This window comes from Sus scrofa, chromosome X (assembly GCF_000003025.6).
Source record: "Sus scrofa isolate TJ Tabasco breed Duroc chromosome X, Sscrofa11.1, whole genome shotgun sequence".
Taxonomy (NCBI): domain Eukaryota; kingdom Metazoa; phylum Chordata; class Mammalia; order Artiodactyla; family Suidae; genus Sus; species Sus scrofa.
In genome coordinates, this window is record NC_010461.5 from 98,708,298 (window position 1) to 98,728,964 (window position 20,667).

Below are 20,667 nucleotides of genomic sequence, written 5' to 3' on the forward strand. Positions count from 1 at the left end.
AAAATAGCGGGGTCAACAGGCAGACGAGCATCAAAAACCTACGTTTATATGCCTGCGTGCGTGTAGGAGAGAAGGTGGCAATGCTAGAGGGGGGAAGGGAAGAAAGAGGAGAAACACAGAGGACGAGAAGGAAAGTGAAGGGGGGGTTCCACCGGGGGAATGGGAGGGTTTGGGAAGGAGGATAGGCTGACACCAGGAGTGAGCAGAACAAGGGGGGAGAGCTAATGAGGAGGCAGACAGGTAAACGGCCGTGCCGTCCCCCTCCCCTGCTTTTCGGTCTCTCTCCCCCCCTTTCTGCAGGAGCGACTCAGTTAAGTCTGTGAGGCGGCAGCTCCTCCTCCTTTTCTCCCTCTCTATGGGAGGGGAGATGCCTTGGTAGGGGGGAGGGGGAGGGGGAGAGAACCGGAGCTTGTTATTGTCAATAGCACAAGAGGCTAAAGATGGCGCCACTTCCGGTCACGCGGCGGCGAAGGAGGGGCGGCGTCAGCCCGCGAGAGTGGGGGTGGAGAGAAGTACTGCAGGCGCCTGGGTGGGGGGGGGTCGGGGGAGCAGGCTCCTGGGGAGGCGGCGGCGAAGGGGCGGCTGAGGCGCCCGAGAAGCTCGCGCTCCTTAGCTTGGGCTCGCTCTCCCTCCCCCTCCCCCCCAGCAGCACTCTCCTACCCCGGCCCACCGGTAACTCCCACCCCCTCCTACACTGTGCCGCGAGAAGCTTCGCGCCGCAACGCCCTTACCGGAAGTGACTGGGCAGACACTTTTCATAGCGCCCAGATCCCGAAGCCCCCAGGTCCGCAGGACTTCAGTGGGGGGGCGGGGGAGGAGGGAAAAGGGAGGGGGGGGAGAAGTGGAAGGGGGGCGGGCCTTTGAGGCACCTTCGGAGCTCCTGATTGGAGCTTCCTGAACGCGAGGCGGGCAGGGAGGGGCGGTGGCGGGAGAAGGAGCGGGAAGGAGCCCGAAGGGGAGGGAAGATGGTGACGGTGAGGGGCGGGGTGAACTAGCTGGGAAAAAAGAGAAGGGAGGGAGGGAGTAAAAAGTAAGGGAACGGAGAATGGAAACTTTGAAAGAGATAAAAGAATAAGGAGGGGTTGCAAGGCTAGAGGAGTAAGCCGAAAAGGAGGAAAACATAATCATGCCATTATGCCTGCTGCTGGAGAGGAATGTCATGATGTTAAGATAGGAAAGAAAAAGAAAAGGAGCTTGGATAGAAAGAAAAGAGTTCTTCATTCGGTTGAGCTATAAATTGTTTCTCTTTTATGTCAAGGACACCGCTTACCCAATACTGAGTTTTGATACCTTTCTCAGTAATATAATTGTAAATCCTTTTACCTTCCTACCAGAAGCATTTTCTAAGATGGCTGGCCAGAGTTAAGGGTGCATTCTGCGGCCAAAAAACAGGAAGGTAACTAACACAATTCCCAAGACCAATCCCATCCCCCATCACAAAGAAGACATTTTAGGAGAATAATATTGGCAAAAGTCAATGTTTTCTACCAATATAGTCCAACGAGCCCACATTTTAAAATGGATTACTCCTAAACACAAACCTCTGAATTTGGTTAAATTAGCAATAATAAACCGTGTAAATCCCCTGTTGGGAGTCTTTATTTAACGCTAGGGTACGGGGGAGGGGTAAGAGCACAATGTCAAAACTAAATATGCCAACCTGTTGATCTTTTTAACTGGAGCAACACACAGTGAGCATGTACTGAAAGTACATAGAAGTCTCTGTATGCCAGACTCTATACCAGGTCCTGCCATTGAGAAGCCAGTGGGCGAAGAGTTTCGAAACTAATTTCCTAAACAGTATTATAAACCAGTGTACAGAGTACTACGGGAACAGATGAAACAAGAAATTTGGGGGTAATTCTGCAGTAGTCAGAGCTTCACAGAGGAATTTACATTTATGTCAGGTCTCAAACAGGGAGTTGCTAAAAAGACAAGAGAGGAGAGGGTGAAAAGCATTCTGGGTGGTGGAAACAGGAGCAAAGCAGGGAGTTGTAAAAGGGCCTGGGTTGTTTATGGAAATGTGGAAAGTGCAGTGAAGCTGAAAAGTCATATGTCTGGTTGGAAGTAAGATGAGGCTCAAGAGTGCCTGGCAAATGAAGCCAAAAAATCTGGAGTCTACCCTGTAGGCTAGGATAGACAGTATGGAGACCAAACTGGGCTTTTAAAAGCAGGGTAGTGACAGGATTGTGGGTAAAGTATAGTTTGAGATAGACAAATCAGAACCCTAAGAATATATCAGTTTGAGATAGACAAATCAGAACCCTAAGAATATATCAGTTTGAGATAGACAAATCAGAACCCTAAGAATATATCAGTTTGAGATAGACAAATCAGAACCCTAAGAATATATCAGTTTTCTAATTTTGTTACATAGGTCCACTTTTTATTTTTTATTGTCTTGAAAAGTCCTTGATTAAAAAGCAAAATCCCCATAGAAGAGGTACCACTTAGGGCCACTATCAGTACTGTGCTGTTTGATGACAACAGGCTGAAAGCAAGGCCCTCATGGAACTTAGGCCCAGAGAAGAGAGAAGCCTCAAAGGGGAAAGATGGACTCCTATCTGTTTTGAATGTACCATGTTGTTCTTCCTGCCCTAAATGAGACTATAAACTCTTTTTTTTTTTTTGGCTGCACCCCAGTGGCCCAAGCTACTGCCATGACAATGCCGGTACTTAAGCCACTGAGCCACGCAGGAACTCCCAAGACTGTAAACTCTTAAGGCCAGATAAGGTGTCCTAAAATATTAAACCCTCCTTTATTGTGTCCCACATTTCACCCAGTGCTGAACAACTGTGTAAATGCAGAGTAAATACTTATTGAGTTGAATGTTTCATTAAATGAGAATAAAATAATGCCATGTTTTCATAAGGGAGGATTAACTAGCTAATTTTCAGGATTTAATGATAAGGGTTTTTTTATTTCATGTAGTTATATCCTTAGAAGGGTATATGGATGGGCCAGCTAATAATGGCCCAAAGTGGTACCCTTTCCAGGGACCATTTGCATTTTTAACCAGGGGCTCTTCAAGACCAAAAAAAGTGGGCCTTGTTCCAATTTATGTAATTATATTGCTTAGAAGGGTGTATGGAAGTACTGTTTATTTTTTAAATTACTATATTAATACCATACAAAGATAAACTTTTATATTAACATACAGGAGAACTGAGTCCAGTTAATATTCAACTTCATGCTAATAATAATAGCTCCCAATCTGACAAGGTTATCTGAGCCTTTCAGTCTTCCGCATTACATATTAGTTCTGAAAGCACAGATCCTTGGCTCTTGAGCTCACTTTGAATGACCCGGTAGCCTAACCTACTATTTGAGTTTTCCATTGAAATATCCTTAAGTGAATTTTGTAAGAAAATATTTTTCTTTTTTTTCTTAGTTATTAATAAAAATCTTCTTTTCGACATTTAATGACCTCTTTATTTTCTGCAAAGGTCAATCCTCACATATGTAGCATATCTTTTTTTTTTTTTTTCTTTTTAGGGCCACAACTGCAGCATATGGAGGTTCCCAGGCTAGGGGTCGAATCAGAGCTGTAGCTGCTGGCCTACACCACAGCCACAGCAATGCCAGATCTGAGCCCTGTCTTCGGCCTACACCACAGCTTAAGGCAATGCCTGATCCTTAACCCACTGAATGAGGCCAGGGATGGAACCTGCGTCCTCATGGATCCTAGTCAGATTGGTTTCCACTGGGCCATGACGGGACCTCCTGTGTAGCACATCTTAATATGAATATGTAATTTAAGTAATTTTTAAAACAATATTTATATCTTGTGGCACAAACCAACTTAGATATTACTATATGATGTATGAAGGCAAGAGCTTTGTCTCTTTGGAAATTTAACCAATTTAAGAAGAAAAACCCACACTGCTTTGTAAAACATCTTTTACATCAAGAATCAATTAAATGGGCTAGCTAAAACAAGTATTTATACCCAAATACTTGCCAACCAACATTAAAGACATTCTTAACATTAAAATACATTTTTCAAGGTTAACTCAATGAAGCCACAATAATCAAGTCGTGCAATGTAGGACACCATACAATTATGGCCATTATCAGACTAAACCTGATTGGGCACTTAACATAAACATATATAGAATCTTTCATCTTGTCAGTTCGTCATACCTTAGAAACACTCATTAAACTTTACAGTGCTGTCAGCTGAGGTATAGTTATTATTAACCTTTTAATCAAGTAAATAAATAAATCTGTAGCTATTTATGAAGGTAAATATATGCATAAAGGAAGAAATACAAATATAGGGGACTAATGTTCATTCCCCTATTTCTGTAGGCATCTCTCTAAAAAGGCAGAGAGTTTTTAACCTGTTTCCTTTTTTTGATCATGGGGATTCCCCAGGGTGCGTGGTTTGGGGTCTTCTCCAGACATCTCTGAGGAGAGGCTTGTCAGTGAATAGTCACTCCTGGAAGCCTTGTTATCCATGGGTAGGAATTTCCTTAAAAATAGGTGCTATTGTTTGCTTAGGAAGATATTTCTGCAGCAAGCATTGTTTAAGAATGTGTCCAGAAAAGACAACTGCTGGGTAAAAGATGGTTCATATTCTCTATCCACTTTTCTGAAGGACCATCTCTGAAGCAGGGATATAGAGGAGTCAAATCTAGCAGTGGTGACACAGTAAACATTGCATCATAATAAGGGCTTTGTTATGCTATGAGCTGCAAGGGCCTTTGAGGGGATGACTGAGGAGGCCAGAGCTTAAGCAAAGATGATCCAGCTATACAATATGCCCATCCTGGAGTTGCTTTATAAAACAAGAAACTTAGTAACAAATGCTGAACGTATGGTGTTTAGTAAAATGTAAATAAATGACACAGATCTCATGTTTTTAACAAAATCATGTATCTTCTATGTAGTTATCTCATCAACTGAAGATTTACTGATTTAGGTACTTAACCATTAGAGTACTTATCCCCTCATCTCAGATTTTATCTACTGTCATACTTGTGAACCATCTGGAAAATAAATTTAAGGGCTAACAGTTAGGGCCAGGCCGTTTCCTTTGGAGGTTTGGGAGTCGGGGACAGATCAGTCAGATAACTTCTTCCTTTGGTGCTACCAAGAACTTGCTCATTATGGAGTTCCTGGGCTCATTTTAACCTTATGTTCACTTTATCAATGACTGACAGTCTTTCCACTCCAACCCTGCTTTAAGGTTTGATCTTCCAATGGCATTTGGCTTTTATTTTTCTCAAGAACAGGGCCAATCAGAGCGTCCCAACTCTGTACAACAGAACTGCCTGGGGAGATGTAAAAAACAAAACAAAACACCTTTGCCCAAGTCTGAACCTAGTCCAACTGAATTAGAATCTCAGTGAATAGGGCCTCAATGATCACTTTTTAAGAAGCTCTCTGGGTGACTCTACATGAACACAGCTGTAGGTGAAATAGTACCACTGTGATCTGAATGAGCTGATAAATCTTTGTACTCATTTTAATACCTGAAATTTCACAATTATTTATTCATTCCTTTTGATAAAAATAACTGCTTTCTCTAGGAATCCTTTTTTTTTTTTCCAAATGCAGATTAGCCAGGGAGACTTAGTCCTGACCCTTTAGAGTGAATGCTTCTTGGAAACAAAGGATAATATAAAAGTCCTAAGTGCCTGGAGGTAAAAATAAGTAGGAGTAGGTAATGTACTGGGGGGGGGGTACCATCAAGGGAGGAAAGCTTTCTGAGAGTACATTTTGCTGACCTCACAGTATTGCCTGGGGCCAACCTGGCCTGACAGGACTGCATATTTAGGTTCCAGTCAAATTTGACAACTTATCTTAGCTGCCAAAATCATGTTAAAAGAAAATTTTAAATTTTCAAATTAGTAAAACAATGAGTGGACATTGGGAATGTGGGTTTGGAGCCATCCATAAATGCCCAACTTCTGAATTATCACTCACCAAATGGATGTTTCTATTGCCACATGATCTGTTTTTCCTGATTCTATTAAATGTCCTTTATTCCCACAGATAACATTATCTCTCTTGCCAATTCATTTGGTCATTCAACAAAAATGTATTGAGCAAACTACTCTGGGCAAGGCATGGTGCTAGATGTCATAAGGGAATACAGAACTAATACAAAATTCCATTTGCAGTTGATTTTACAGTTTTTCAAAGCATTTTCACATACAATCTTATTTTATCCTCATAACCATACTGTGAGAAAGGTCAAGTGCCATCCCCATTTTACATATGAGAAACAGACTCAGAGAAGCGGTTAAAATGACTTGCCAAAATCACAAAGCATAGACTTAACCAAACCCAGCTTTTCTCTAATTTCAATAGTGTACTTCCCATAGTTTACAATTTAGTAAGGAGACATGCCACAAAATTGTTTCAACTAATAGACAAGTTAGGAAAAAATGTTCAGAGCCCCACTCACCAGGAGAAAAAAAAATGAGGAATAAAAAAACAACTCCTTTATTGAGATGAGCCAAATCACAGGCCCAAAAGTAGACCAAGCTTGGATTTCATTCAGGCCATCATCAAGCACACAGGACACAGCAGCAAGCAATGCACATTCAAGGAGACAGTGGCAATTTGGTTATAGGAAATTAGTCCATTCCCCGGCTGGACCCTCAGCCAGGGGTTAATCTTCACCGGAGGTTGAAACCAGCTGCTTCTTCTAGCCAAATCCAAGCAGACACTGAACACACCTCGCCTGAGGACCCGTTATGATCCAGTCACTGAGTGTACAAAGACAACCCTTGCCCTCAAACAGTTCTCAATTGGCCTAGTGGGCGAGGCATACAGTTACAGAACAGAGCAGATAAAGGCTGGTGTAGGGACCCAGAGGAGAGACACCTGCACAGCCTAGGAAGGTAGAGGTGTGGTGGGGTGGAGAAAGGGTGGGGATGGGGAGTTAAGAATAGCTTCCAGAGAAAGTAATTAAATTTAAATCCAGAGGATAAGTGAGAATTAGCCAAGCAAGGTGAGCGGGAGGGAGCAGGGAACACAAAGAAGGAAAATAGGGAGCACATTTAAATCCTGAAAGGGATAGAGAAGTTCCCGTAGTGGCGCAGTGGAAGCGAATCCAACTAGGAACCACGAGGTAGCAGGTTCAATCCCTGGCCTTGCTCAGCGGGTTAAGGATCTGGCATTGCTGAGAGTTGTGGTGTAGGTCAAAGATGCCGCTCTGACCCCATGTTGCTGTGGTTGTGGCGTAGGCTGGCAGCTGCAGCTCCCATTCGACCCCTAGCCTGGGAACCTCCATATGCTGTGGGTGCAGCCCTAAAAAAAAAATAAAAAAAAATAAAAAAATAAATCCTGAAGGGGATAGAGAATAAGGCATAGTCAGGAAAATGTAAGGAGACTAGTTCTCAGGGAATAGTTTCAGCCCTAACCAGAACCCCTGGAGTGCTTAGGAGGGAAATGAAGGCAGCATCCCAGTCTCAAATCTGGTATAGCGATTCCTAGGCCTCTTAGCACTAGGCCTTACTTCTATATCCTACTGGCTGTTGGAGCTGTGGCTACTGACAATAATTTTTGCTTTTACAAAAATTATTGGTTCAGGAACTGGACTTGCAAGTTGGGCTCATCCGTAGATATAGGAGTTCAGAATCACAAAAGGGCAGAAGGAGGGAGTGATGAGGCATGGGAAATAAGATAATGAGATAATACAGATGCACGTTTGACCACAATACTGGACAATGCTACATGACTTCAGATGAACTAGAGCAGGGTTTGGGAAATGACAGCCAGTGGACCAAACCCAGCCAACTGCCTGTCTTTATAAAGAAGGTTTTATTGGAACACTGCCATACTCATTCATCTACATATTTTCTGTGGCTGCTTTTGTGCTAAAGCAACAGAGTACAGTAGTTGAAACAGACTATAAGGTCCACAGAGCCCAAAATATTTCCTATCTAGTTCTTTACAGAAAAAAAAAAAATTTGCTGACCCTTGTCCTTGAATATACTAAGTGCTAAAAAGAGATATGTGGAGAATGTTTAGTGGTGGCACAAAGGAGGAAGTGACTCAAAATATGTGAAGTATTTTCTTTTTTCTTTCTTTTTTTTTTCTTTTTAGGGCCGCACCCGAGGCGTAAGGAAGTTCCCAGGCTGGGGGTTGAATCGGAGCTACAGCTGCTGGCCTACGCCACAGCCTCAGCAATGCCAGACCCATGCTGCATCTGTGACCTACACCACAGCTCATGGCAACCCGGAACCTTAACCTACTAGTGAGGCCAGGGATCCAACCTGCAACCTCATGGATTTGTTTATCACTGAGCTACGAAGGGAACTCCCTATTTGCTGTTCCTAGTCTGCATCACCTTTGACATAGACTTCAAAGAATGGCAAGAGAATATTCTTCGATAGAATGGCTAGATAAATTGTGGTACTTTCACAAAAGAAAATACTCCACGGCATTGAAAATTAAATGGCAGCTTCATGCATAAATCACAGAAATAATGTTACATGAAAAAAGCAAATCACAGAAGAATACGTACAATTGGATTTTTTTTTTTTTTTTTTTTTTTTTTTTTTTTTTTTTTGCTTTTTAGGGCCGCACTCGCGGCTTATGGAAGTTTCCAGGCTAGGAGTTGAATCAGAGCTGCAGCTGCCAGCCTACACCATAGCCACAGCAATGCCAGATCCAAGCCTTGTCTGCGACCAGGGATTGATCCTGCTTCCTCATGGACACTAGTCGGATTCATTTGCACTGCACCACAATGGGAACTCCCAATTTGATAATTTTTGTAAAGCTCAAAAATAAGGAAACCTTATGGATATGTAATATGAAAACTTAAAATATAAAAGGGAATAAACACAAAATCCATGATAGGGGACTGCTCTAGAAGCAAGAGGTGACAATTTAGGTAGATGCAAAAGGGATTGGTAATGTTCTAGTTCTTAAGCTGATCGTGGGTTTTTGGATGTTTGTTTTATTATTATGCTCCATAAATTACATGTCACATATATTCTTTTGTATGTATTAAAATTATATAATAAAAAGATTTTAAAAGTATAAAGATAGCAAGTGGTGACCTGTTGAATGCTGGAGCATAGCAGTTTGGAGAATGAATAGTTGGCAAAGAAGGCAAATGACAATGAGGACTGATTTTTTGGAACATTTAAGCATTTCTCATGGACACCCTGAAATTACTCAGGAGCTGGGGGGGTATCGGCCCTCCCACCTGGTAGAGCAGACTTCCCATGGTCCACAGATGAGGGCTCAGAATTGTTATTTGTATATGAGTTACACAAATCTGAACTTGCTTTGTAGTTCAGGATGGCGAGATCTGGAAATCTATGAGTTTCCTGAAAAAGGGAACAGTGTATGCAAAGACATGGAAGTACGATGAAAATCATGGCCCATTTAAACAAATGCAAGCATGACCATGCTGTGTGACTGACAGTGCAATAGGCCTGTAGGGCGGATGGTAGGAGATAAAGACAGATCGGCAGGGTTCAGATAGTGGCGAACTTTGTATGCCATGCTCCAGAGTTTGGATTCGATCCAGTAGGTCATGGGCAACCCACTGAACAGCTTCAAGCAGGGAAGGGAGTAAGTAATATGATCTGTTGTACATTTAGAGATGTCAGGTCTGAACAAACTTTGACTCCAAAATAAGGTGATACCTTCCCCTGATCCCCAAAGGTAACCTCAGTTAGTGTTTGTTAATTAAAGATCTTTTTCTAAATATTTAGCAAGATAGAGTTTTTGCTTTTTCTAAAAGAAGTTCATACTGTGCAAATTGTCCTGTGACTTTATTTATTTTGCTTAAATATTATATCATGGACATCTTTCCATGTCACTATTCATAGACTTATCTCACCATTTTTAAGAGCAGCATAGTATATTGCACATTTAGCCTTCTGTATGGGCCAGTTCTGCATCAGTGGATACATAAGAGGGACTGCACTCTGCCATTTTACATAAGGGACAAGAATACCTGGGGATTTTGGTGTTTGCTGGAAGAGGGTGGTTCTGGAACTAATTCCCTGTGCATACCCAAGGACTACTGTATATGGATGTCCATATTCCTGGCACTTTTAAAAAAAGTATAATAAACACACTTTTATTGTTTCTTTTTCCCCTTTCCTTACTTTTGCTGGACGGACTGAATTTCCTATCTGCATTGTTTTCAACTATTAGTGGCTGGGAAGTTCTATAAACTATTTACATTCTATTAATGGTTATCTTTCAGTTTTGTTTACTTACACAAATGACACACAAACACATTTTGGAAAAAAAATACAAAACCAAAATAAAAGAATATAGGATTAAAAAGTGGAAGTGTCCCTTCATTGTTAAGATTGGTGCATAGGGGAGTTCCCGTCATGGCTCAGTGGAAACGAATCTGACTAGTATCCACGAGGATGCAGGTTCAATCTCTGGCCTTGCTCAGTTGGTTAATGATCTGGTGTTGCCATGAGCTGTGGTGTAGGTTGGAGATGAGGCTCAGATCTGGCATTGATGTAGCTGTGGTGTAGGTCATTGGCTACAGCTCTGATTTGACCCCTAGCCTGGGAACCTCCATATGCTGTGGTTCGGTCCTAAAAAGACCAAAAAAAAAAAAAAAAAAAAAAAAAAAAAGATTAGTGCATAGCATTCCTCACCATTTATATATATATATATATATTTGTATCTTTGCAAATAGGAAGCTTCAGTGTTTTTTTTAAAATGTTATCATTTCTGTATATATAGCTCTACAATTTGCTTTTTTTTTCTTTTTAGGGCCATATCTGTGGCATATGGAAGTTCCCACTCTAGGGGTCAAATCAGAGCTGCGGCTGTCAGCCTATGCCATAGCAACAGCAATGCCAGATCCAAGTTGCATGTATGAACTACACCTCAGGTTTCAGTAATGCTGGATCATTAACCCACTGAGCAGGGCTGGGGATTGAACCCACATTCTCATGGATACTAGTTGGGTTCGTAACCTGCTGAGCAACAATGGGAACTCTTACAATTTGCTTTTTAAATCCAATATATGAGATCTTTTGATGATAGTACATAGAGCTCTGCCTAATTCTTTTTAAGGGCTGCATACTATTTCATAATAAAGACATACCACATTTTTATTTAACCATTCCCCTATTTTGGGACATTTGGTTACTCCCAATTTTTTCTACTACAAACTTGCAGCAGTGAACATCCTGTAACATAGATCTCTGTACATGTGTTAAAGTATTTGTGAGGATATATTAGAAATAGAATTGGGTCAAGGGGAAGCTATATTTAAATTTCGATAGATCGCCATATTACCCTTAAGAAATATTGTGCATACACACCCAACTTCAGAATGACCACTGGTTGCCCACACCATTAGCAACACTAAATATTATCAAACTATATAAACTTTTGGACAAAATATTATATGAGTTCATGCTCACTGCAAAACAACCATAATAAAGCAAATGCAGAAGGGCCCACTTGACCACCATCTCCTGATCGCTGTCTGGAAACTGATTTCCACCTTGCTTTGATTTTTTATTAGTAGTTTTATTATGTTTGACCTTAGGAATAATTTAATAATTTACTCCTAGATGTATTTTCCTAGATATGTTCTTTTTTTTATTTTTTTTATTTTTATTTTTGGTCTTTTTAGGGCTGCACCCGAGGCATATGGAGTTTCCCAGGCTAGGCATTAAAATGGAGCTACAGCTGCAGGCCTATGCCACAGCCACAGCAACTCCGGATCTGAGTCGTGTCTGTGACCTACACCACAGCTCATGGCAACCTGGATCCTTAACCCATTGAGCGAGGCCAGGGATCGAACCCACATCCTCATGTATACTAGTTAGGTTAGTTTCCACTGTGCTATGACAGGAACTCCCCTAGATATATTCAATGATCATTTGGACTTTAAGTTTTACTAGTTCATTTACTCACCAGTGCCTTCTTCGACAGCTCCATCATCACTCCCATCCCCTGATCCAGATGACTGTGACATCGTCTATCTTTGGGGGCTATGTTAGAAAACAGAGAATTCACTTTCACAGCTGCCCTCTCCCATATCTGTCTGGTGTTATGGAGTCACTGGCTCTGGTTTCCCAACCAATTTTATCCTATTTGTTTCATAAATCTTCAAGAAAATTCTCACAATGTCGGCATGCTAATCACACCCTTCTCTGTTATCCCTTGTAGTTATAGGTCTATTATATTTCTTTTTCTCCTTTTACTTAAAGGTATTGGGGCGGGGGCAAAAACACATTTGCTCAGACTAACATCTTAAACTGTAAGTCTGATGCAGCCCTTCAAATCCTATTGTAAATGACGATGGCTTAAGCCCTCGCTGGCTCGAATGCCAAGGACTAGACTCCAACTGTCCTAAGGCTATTTTGGAGGGTTCTCCAAAGAACCATCTCACTTGTGATCTCAGCCTGTTTCTAATTATCTTCTATTTTGGCCTCTTAAGCAGGCTACGGAGCTACGGTTGTTGGGGGTCCTCCTGTGGTCACCACTTTGCCGGGCACAGTTTTCACCACAGATCAATTCACTCTCACATACTTTCTCCTCAATTCTCCATATCGCAGGTGAATAAAGGCTATAACTTATAATATACCTCTTCTGAACGTTTGGGAATAATGAAAGGAAGTACAACATAAAGAATAATTTAAAAATTGTCTTAAGATGTGGCATCACTTAGTGTCTCTTGGCGGAAAGCAGGTCCACGTTCAGGAAATTCAGTAAATTCTTAATGGAAACCCTCCCTGCATTTCAGAATCTCAGTGGGGCTGCTAAGCTCACCGTCACAGAAAAATCAACAGGATTGGTTGTTTACTGTTGGTCTATCTAGTTTGATCTCGAACCTGAGGACTCGGAAGACAACTGATCGGTAAACACGCTAGTGACTAGCGACCAACCGTCAAGCTAAGCCCCGCCCATCGAGGTTGGATTTCCTGTGAAATTAACGGATTTCAAGGATGATTGACAGCGCATCTGATCAATCCCTTTAGGAGAAACCCCATTCACCTAACTGGCCAAGTTGGCGCCAAAAGTGAAAGCTAACCATCAGAGCAATCTGCTGTCGATATATTTCCTAAAGTCTGGGTTATTCTCTCTTTAATAATACCACCTATGGGACATTGGTGGGTCAGCCAAGGTTGTTCTGTTTCAAGACTGGCACAGTACCTGCGCTAACACCACTGAGTGGTAGCGAAAGTTCTGGCCTTCCTTGGGGAGGGTTCCTCCGACACCATCCCAGTGTGGAGGGCGGAAGGGTGCCAGGCTCCTCACGTGGTCTCCACTGAGGGGAGCGGGCTGAAGAAGTGGGATGGCAGCCTCGAAATAGCCTGCCAACGGTGGCACAGGTGACGGGCAGGGTGCGGTTTTTCTGTGGCCTTGGGCTAGAGTACATCAGTTATTTAAAATTTTCTGTCTTGCTAGGTTGCTCCTTTCCCGACCCTTCGTCTAGAGAGAGCAGAATTTGAGGAGCCCTTATTTGTCTGTACCAGTTGGCGTTTCACACATATCTTTTTCCACTATTGTGTGTGGGATACTTCTTTTTCCTGTTTCTATTTCCAGTATTGCCAGAAAAAAAGAAAAGTTAGTGGAATATAATAATAACTGTTAATTGTAAAAATCTCCCTGGTGGGTATATTGGTGTTCACTGTGAAATTCCTTAAACTTTTCTGTATGTTTAAAAAGTTTTATAATTAAAAAAAAGTTGTATAATAAATTCTGGAAAATAAAAGGGAACTACTTTGTAATACTTCAAAAAGTGGAAAAATGAAAGCTCTTGGAGTCTGTACATTCATTTTACATCCAGCTTGTATTATTAGTTAGGAGTCTTATTTCCAAGTGATGGAAACCCAGCTCAAATAAGCTTAAGAGGAAATAGAGTTTATTGGTTTCTATAACTGGTCAGGGCAGTGCAGATCTCAGACACACCTGGATCCCGAGACTCAAATAGTACCTAGGTTCTCATTCATCTCTTCATCTGTCTTTTCAGGCTCTTTCTTCTGGGTATTACCTCATTCTCTAAGACTCTTCCACATGGTAGAGAGACGCTACCATCTACTCTGGGGTTGTGCACTTACAGTTCAAGACCCAAAGAAAAGAGAAAGCTACTTCTTTACCTCTGATCTGAAATATTCCAAGGAAAGTCTTATATCTCTGGCCTGGGTCATAGGTCTACTACCCCTTGGAGCTGCCACAGTGTCCAGTGATATTGTGATTAGCCCATCCTAGGTTAGGTGCCCAGCTGTGTGTGTGGAGGTGGAATGGGGCAAGGTGCTGACATTGCTGGTCCCGCCTGGGCTATATTGAAAGAACAGTGAAGGGGGAGCAGGTCTCCAAAGGAAGAAGATTGCTATTACCAGAAGCAGGGAGGAAGGAATGCTGGGCAAACCAAAGCAGCATATGTCCTCTACACAGACTCCTCAGGTTTTTGTTTATTTGTTTGTTTTAGGGCTTCCCCTGTGGCATATGGAAGTTCCCAGCCTAATGCAGGTCAAATCAGAGCTGCAGCTGCTGGCCACAGCCACAGCAATGCCAGATCTGAGCCACATCTGCAACTTACACCACAGCTCTCAGCAATGCCAGATCCTTAACCTGCTGAGGGAGGCCAGGGATTGAACCCACATCCTCATGGATACTAGTGAGTTTCGTTAATGCTGACCCACAACAGGAACTCTGAGGGCCTAGTCTTTAAATTCAGAGCTCTCTGATTGTTGGAGACAGGATCTCTTGGCTGCTCTGCAGTGCTGGCTCTGCGAGGGCTCAGGGAGGTCAGAGGCTTGTCTCTTGGGACAGTGGGTAGTGGGGAGCAAAGGCTGCTGTCATAGGAGGCCTAATTGAGCAGTCTCTCTGAGCTTTAACCTGACCTTTCAGCCCTGTGCATGGAATTGGAAGAAGCCCAGAGGGTAGAGACCTTGTCTCTGGGTGTAAGGGGCACTGGCAGAGGCTATTGTTCACCTATATATGGTTCTGCAGGATATGCTCTGCACAATGGTGTACACTGAGGCGGTATGTGTATTGGATGGGGAGGATGAAATTTAGCCCACACTCTGCTAGTCTACAAGCCTTGTGCCCTAATGCAGGGATGCTGCTGTCAGTAGAGAAAGGCAAACATTTTTATAATTGGCCTACCCAAATGAGTGCCCTCTTCTAATCAACTTACCCAAAGAAGGAACTTTTTGTGCACAGTTTTTCTGTTCTGAGGGTCATGGCTGCCAATTGTCACCTTGGCTTTCTCAGAAGCACTAAAATATAGATACTAGATTTCTCAATCCTAATGGATATTTATTAGAAGTCCTGTGTAATCAGAAGTTACACCGAAGAGGCCCTTTCTCTTGACCTCTCTGAGTGAGCCCTGGTCACTGTCCTTGCCTCAGTCAAACTGACATTAGAAAATGACTTGGGTCAGATTAGATCAAGATGGCAGCCCAAGCACTTATAACTTTGTCCCCATCCTTCCCTCCTCAAATCTCTTAGAAGATCAGAATAGCAAAAGGACGAAGAGTAAAACTGAAGGAAAGTGTATCATCAGTGGTTTAGAAATTGTGAAGACTCCCTTGAGGACAGAAATCAGATATGGGAGTTCCCGTCGTGGCGCAGTGGTTAACGAATCCGACTAGGAACCATGAGGTTGCAGGTTCGGTCCCTGCCCTTGCTCAGTGGGTTGGCGATCCGGTGTTGCCGTGAGCTGTGGTGTAGGTTGCAGACGCGGCTCGGATCCCGCGTTGCTGTGGCTCTGGCGTAGGTCGGTGGCTACAGCTCCGATTGGACCCCTAGCCTGGGAACCTCCATATGCCGCAGGAGCGGCCCAAGAAATAGCAACAACAACAACAACAACAACAACAAAAAAAGAAATCAGATATGGTCATACTGATAAGAGAGAAGGAGGAGCCTAGTCAAAACCTGCAAGAGAAAATTACTGGATTAAATCCAGAGAAAATCAAATCTCAGAATGAATAAATGCAAAGAGCAGGAAAGGCTCTCTGGTCAAAAGAATTGCATTCAGAAAAAAAGGATCAGTTGGGCCCCCTTGTGATCAGTCCTACCTCTCCTTCCCCCAATCCATTCCAAAGTTAAAACTTAAAAATTTCACGCTAAAAAAAGTAAGCTATTTGTTTCCAAAAGTTTTCTAGTGTCGGTGTAGGGTCCTAGAAAAAAACAGAGCAGACCTTGGTGTAATCTGAACTTCCACAAAATATATGGAAAAATGAAGAACGAGAAGGAGGTTTGGACAACAGAGAAATACACTGAAGTTCCCCACTGCCAGAGTAAAATTGTTTTGGCAATTTGCAGGGAGTGGGGAGAATAGCCTTTCTGTCTCCTTCATACACACCTACCTTAAATGGCAGCCTGACAGATCAACACACATAACCCACTTACACAAAGTCCTTCGGCTCAGGAAACAGGCCAGTCAGAGGCACAAAACTACAGAGGGAATCCATGCAAGCTATCTTTGCTAACTGATTTGCTTCTTATTCACTAATATGCATACACAACAAAGGATTACCAGAAATAGTTGGAGAAAACATACAACATAAAAAAGAAAAACCAGGGTTCCCAACGTGGTTCAGTGATTAACGCATCTAACATCCATGAGGACACAGGTTCGATCCCTGGCCTTGCTTAGTGGGTTAAGGATCTGGCATTGCCATGAACTGTGGTATATATAGGTTGCAGATGCGGCTTGGATCCTGTGTTGCTGTGTCTGTGGTGTAGGCTGGCAGCTACAGCTCTGATTCAACACCTAGCCTGGGAATCTCCATATGCAGCAGGTGAAGGCCTAAAAAAGCAAAAAAAGGGAAAAAAAAAGAAAAAAGAAAACCCAAAATGAACACAGTTGCCCTCCCTGCCCTCCATCCAAGGGTTCCACATCCACAGATTCAACCAACCTAGATTGAAAATATTCCAAAATAAAAATTCTGGGAAGTTCCCAAAAGCAAAACATGAATTTGCAGAGCTGGCAACTATTTACATAGTATTTACATTGTATTTACAACTATTTACATAGTATCAGCAGGTATTAGGTGTTATAAGTGATCTAGAGATGATTTAAAGTATATGGGAGCTGGAGTTCCTGTTGTGGTGCAGTGGAAACGAATCCCACTAGTAACCATAATGATGTGGGTTCAATCCCTGGCCTTGCTCAGTGGGTTGAGGATCCACTGTTGCTGGGGAACTGTGGTATAGGTCGAAGTCATGGCTTGGATCTGGTGTTGCTGTGGCTGTGGCCAGCAGCTGTAGCTCTGATTTGACCCCTAGCCTGGGAACTTCCATATGCTGCAGGTGCGGCCCTAAAAAAAAAAAAAAAAAAGTGTATAGATGTTTTTATAATTATGAATGGAATCTAACATTTAAAAATGTAAATCACTATTTTGCACACTTGTAATATGGTACATCAACTATACTTCAATTAAAAAAAAGCTATTTGGACCAGGGAGCTCCCTTTTGGAGCAGCAAGTTAAGTCACTGCTGTGGCTTGGGTCACTGCTCTTGCTTAGGTTTAATCCCTAGCCTGGGAACTTATGCATGCTGCAGGTGCAGCCAAATATTAAAGAATAAGGACCAGCTCTTTTCCAGTTATTACTCTGCCAGGCACCATGAGAAGCAGTCTCCTGAGACACCCTGTATGAGGCGGCACGGGAAGTCCTGCATGGGAACCAGCACAAGCGAGGGAAGTTTTTTGAGACAGTGGAGCCTCAAATCCGCCTGAAGAACTATGACCCTGAGAAGGACAACCACTTCTCAGGCACTGTTAGGTTTAGGTCTACTCCCTGCCCCAAGTTTTTCATGCGTGATCTGGAGCCCAGCAGTATTGTGATGAGGCCAAGGCTGTGTATATCCCACACGTGGACATCGAGGCACCAAAGAAACTCGACAAGAATAAAAAATTGATCAAAAAGCTGGCCAAGAAGTATAATGCCTTTTTGGTCTCTCATCAAGCAGATCCCACAAATCCTGGGCCCAGGCCTCAATAAGGCTGGCAAGTTCCCTTCCTTCCTTGCAGACCCACAATGAGAATATGGTGGCCAAATTGATGAAGTGAAGTCCACCATCAAGTTCCAGATAAAGAAGGTACTGTGTCTGGCAGTGGCTGTTGGCTACATGAAGATGACAGATGATTAGCTTGTGTACAACATCCACTTAGTTGTCAACTTCTTGGTGTCATTGTTCAAGAAAAATTGGCAATACATCTGGGCTTTGTACATTAAGAGCACCATGGGCAAGTCCTAGCGCCTCTACTGAGGCACAGCATAAAAAACTACCTGCCACCATGAAAAAAAAAAAAAGTAAAAGTATATGGATCAAAAAGGACCTACTATACAGCACAGAGAACTATGGTCAATATTTCATAATATTTCAAAAGGACCTACTATACAGCACAGAGAACTGTGGTCAATATTTCATAACATATTCATAATATATATATGAATTACTATTCTGTACACCTGAAACTAACACAACACTATAAATCAATTATATTTCAATAAAATTTTAAAAAGCAAGATAAAAAGATAAGGGGGGGAAGTATATAGGAGTTCATTTGTTTTGTTTTTTGTTTATTTGAGTTTTTTTTTTCTGGTCACACCCATGGCATATGGAAATTCCCAGGCCAGGGAATAGCTGTGTAAGCATTTAACTTAATTTAATTAATTAATTATTTTAAACAAGACCTGCAATGTTTATTTCAGGTTCTCTCTTGTTTGTTCTGTTGTTATTTTTTGCTGCACTTGCAGCTTGTGGAAGTTTCTCGCCCAGAAATCAATCCTGCACCACACAACAGTGACCAGACCCACAGTGGTGAAAATGCAAGAGCCTTAATTTGATAGGCCATCGAGAACTCCCCCTGTGTAAGCATTTTATTTTATTTTATTTTTATTACTTTTTGTCTTTTTAGGGCCACACCCATGGCATATGGCAGTTCCCAGGCAAGGGGTCGAATCGGAGCTGTTGGTGTCAGCCTACACCACAGCCACAGCAACTTGGGATCCGAGCCACGTCTGCAACCTGCACCACAGCTCACAGCAATGCCAGATCCTTACCCACTGAGCAAGGCCAGGGATCGAACCTGCATCCTCATGGATACTGTTTGGGTTGTTAACCCACTGAGCCACAATGGGAACTCTGTATGCACAAATTATAGTATAGACAGCATGTATGTCTAAAACATAAAAGTCCTTTATAACTATTTCATGAATACATTCCATTTTTTGAAGAGGTTTATTTTGAGGTATTTCTTCTTTTATGACATACTGTTTGTTGCAGCAGTGATTTATTTGAAGATGAGTTCTGTCAGGAGTAAACCCTTAATTGTAACCTTGGAGAAACAGAACCCACTTTATAATGATCTCATTTACAACATAAAACCAGAGACACACTGCAGTGAAAAGTGGGCTCCTGCCCATGTATCTGTGTAGATGGGTTATGAATAAAGGTATTCAAGCGCACATGCAGAACTAAATACCTCCCTCATTCATACTAATGACATAACTGGGAATTTGTCATAATTCAGATTTGGTTTCTCTGATTATTAGAGTGTATGAAAGTGGATTAAAATATGTATGCACATGTAGCAATTAGCTAATTCCATGCATGTGGGATTTGTCATAATTTAGAGTATGTATAATTCTTAGAGCATGAAAAGTTAGCTATTATTTCTAGCACTGCAAATACTCAGCATAATACTTTTTATTTACTTTTCATCTTTAAAAATTTTTATTGACTTGTAATTGACTTAACAATGTTGTGTTAATTTTTAGTAAATCTAAAATTAGTAGGTTTCTCAAAAAGTTCAATAAATTAGGAAGTCCATCTAGATGTTATTAATTTGGGGGTCCATCAAGTTAACTTTTATTTACTAGTGTAATACATAGCTATTACTAAAGTGTTATTATGTATAGATTGAATATAAAATATCTATTTTCACTTACCTCAAACCCCTTAATAATACCTTGTTTATGGCTGTTATAATGTAGCTACTGTTACATGGTAGGCTCCCAGGGTGATGTGAGAGTTGCCAGGAGAGGAAAGCTCTCCTTTCTGGTAAGAAGCCCAATAGTGTAGCACGAATCACAGGTTGGAGTCTGGGATTCAGTTTTGCATGTTCATCAACAATACTTTAAATGTCACAGAGTTGATTGATGCTGGGAATGTGGATTCACTCTCAGAACATTCACAAGAGATTGATGCAGAAAACAACATCCTAAATGACTAATTTACAAAGCCAAACAATTGTTCACAGGGATATAATTTGAAAACAGCAAATTCTTTCTGTGCAGAACCTCACGAGAAGCTAAATTATAATCAGAAGTGTGTTGCTACCATGGAATCAAGGCAAGTTGAGTTGGTTGTACAATTCAAACACAACCCAAATGGCCATCTCCCCAGTACAGACTAGAGTATTTGCTCCCTGGAGAGACAGGGGTGTATTTATTTTACAGATCCCTTCACACCTACCCCACTGCCTAGGTAGTACCTGTTCAGGTTTTGTATTTTTCCATGCTTTCTTTGCTGATCAAAACCCTTGATTTGATCTACTTTTAAAAATTACATAAGTAGGGAGTTCCTGTTGTGGTGCAACGGAAACGAATCCAACTAGGAACCATGAGTTGTGGGTTCCATCCCTGACCTTACTCAGTGGGTTAAGGATCCAGCATTGCCGTGACCTGTGGTGCAGGCCGGCAGCTACAGCTCTGATTAGACCCCTAGCCTGGGAACCTCCATATGCT

The 20,667-nt window shown here is 42.0% G+C and overlaps 1 protein-coding gene and 1 pseudogene across 4 annotated transcripts in view; one reads left to right on the forward strand and one right to left on the reverse strand.

Annotated features, from left to right (window-relative positions):
• The window catches only part of CUL4B (cullin 4B), a 61,638-nt gene that overhangs the window by 39,353 nt on the left and 1,618 nt on the right, over positions 1-20,667 (reverse strand). The window contains exon 2 of one of the 4 annotated variants that reach the window (XM_013986357.2): positions 11,873-11,949. The exons of 1 other annotated variant lie outside the window; for it this stretch is intronic. In XM_013986357.2, the coding sequence (XP_013841811.2) occupies positions 11,873-11,933 (61 nt within the window). In that variant the 5' untranslated portion in view covers positions 11,934-11,949. Of the gene's footprint in view, positions 1-731; positions 945-11,872; positions 11,950-20,667 lie in introns of those variants that run through there. 2 more of the 4 variants (XM_021080803.1, XM_013986358.2) reach the window with 2 other exon arrangements.
• Positions 16,149-18,184, forward strand: LOC100511974 (annotated as a pseudogene).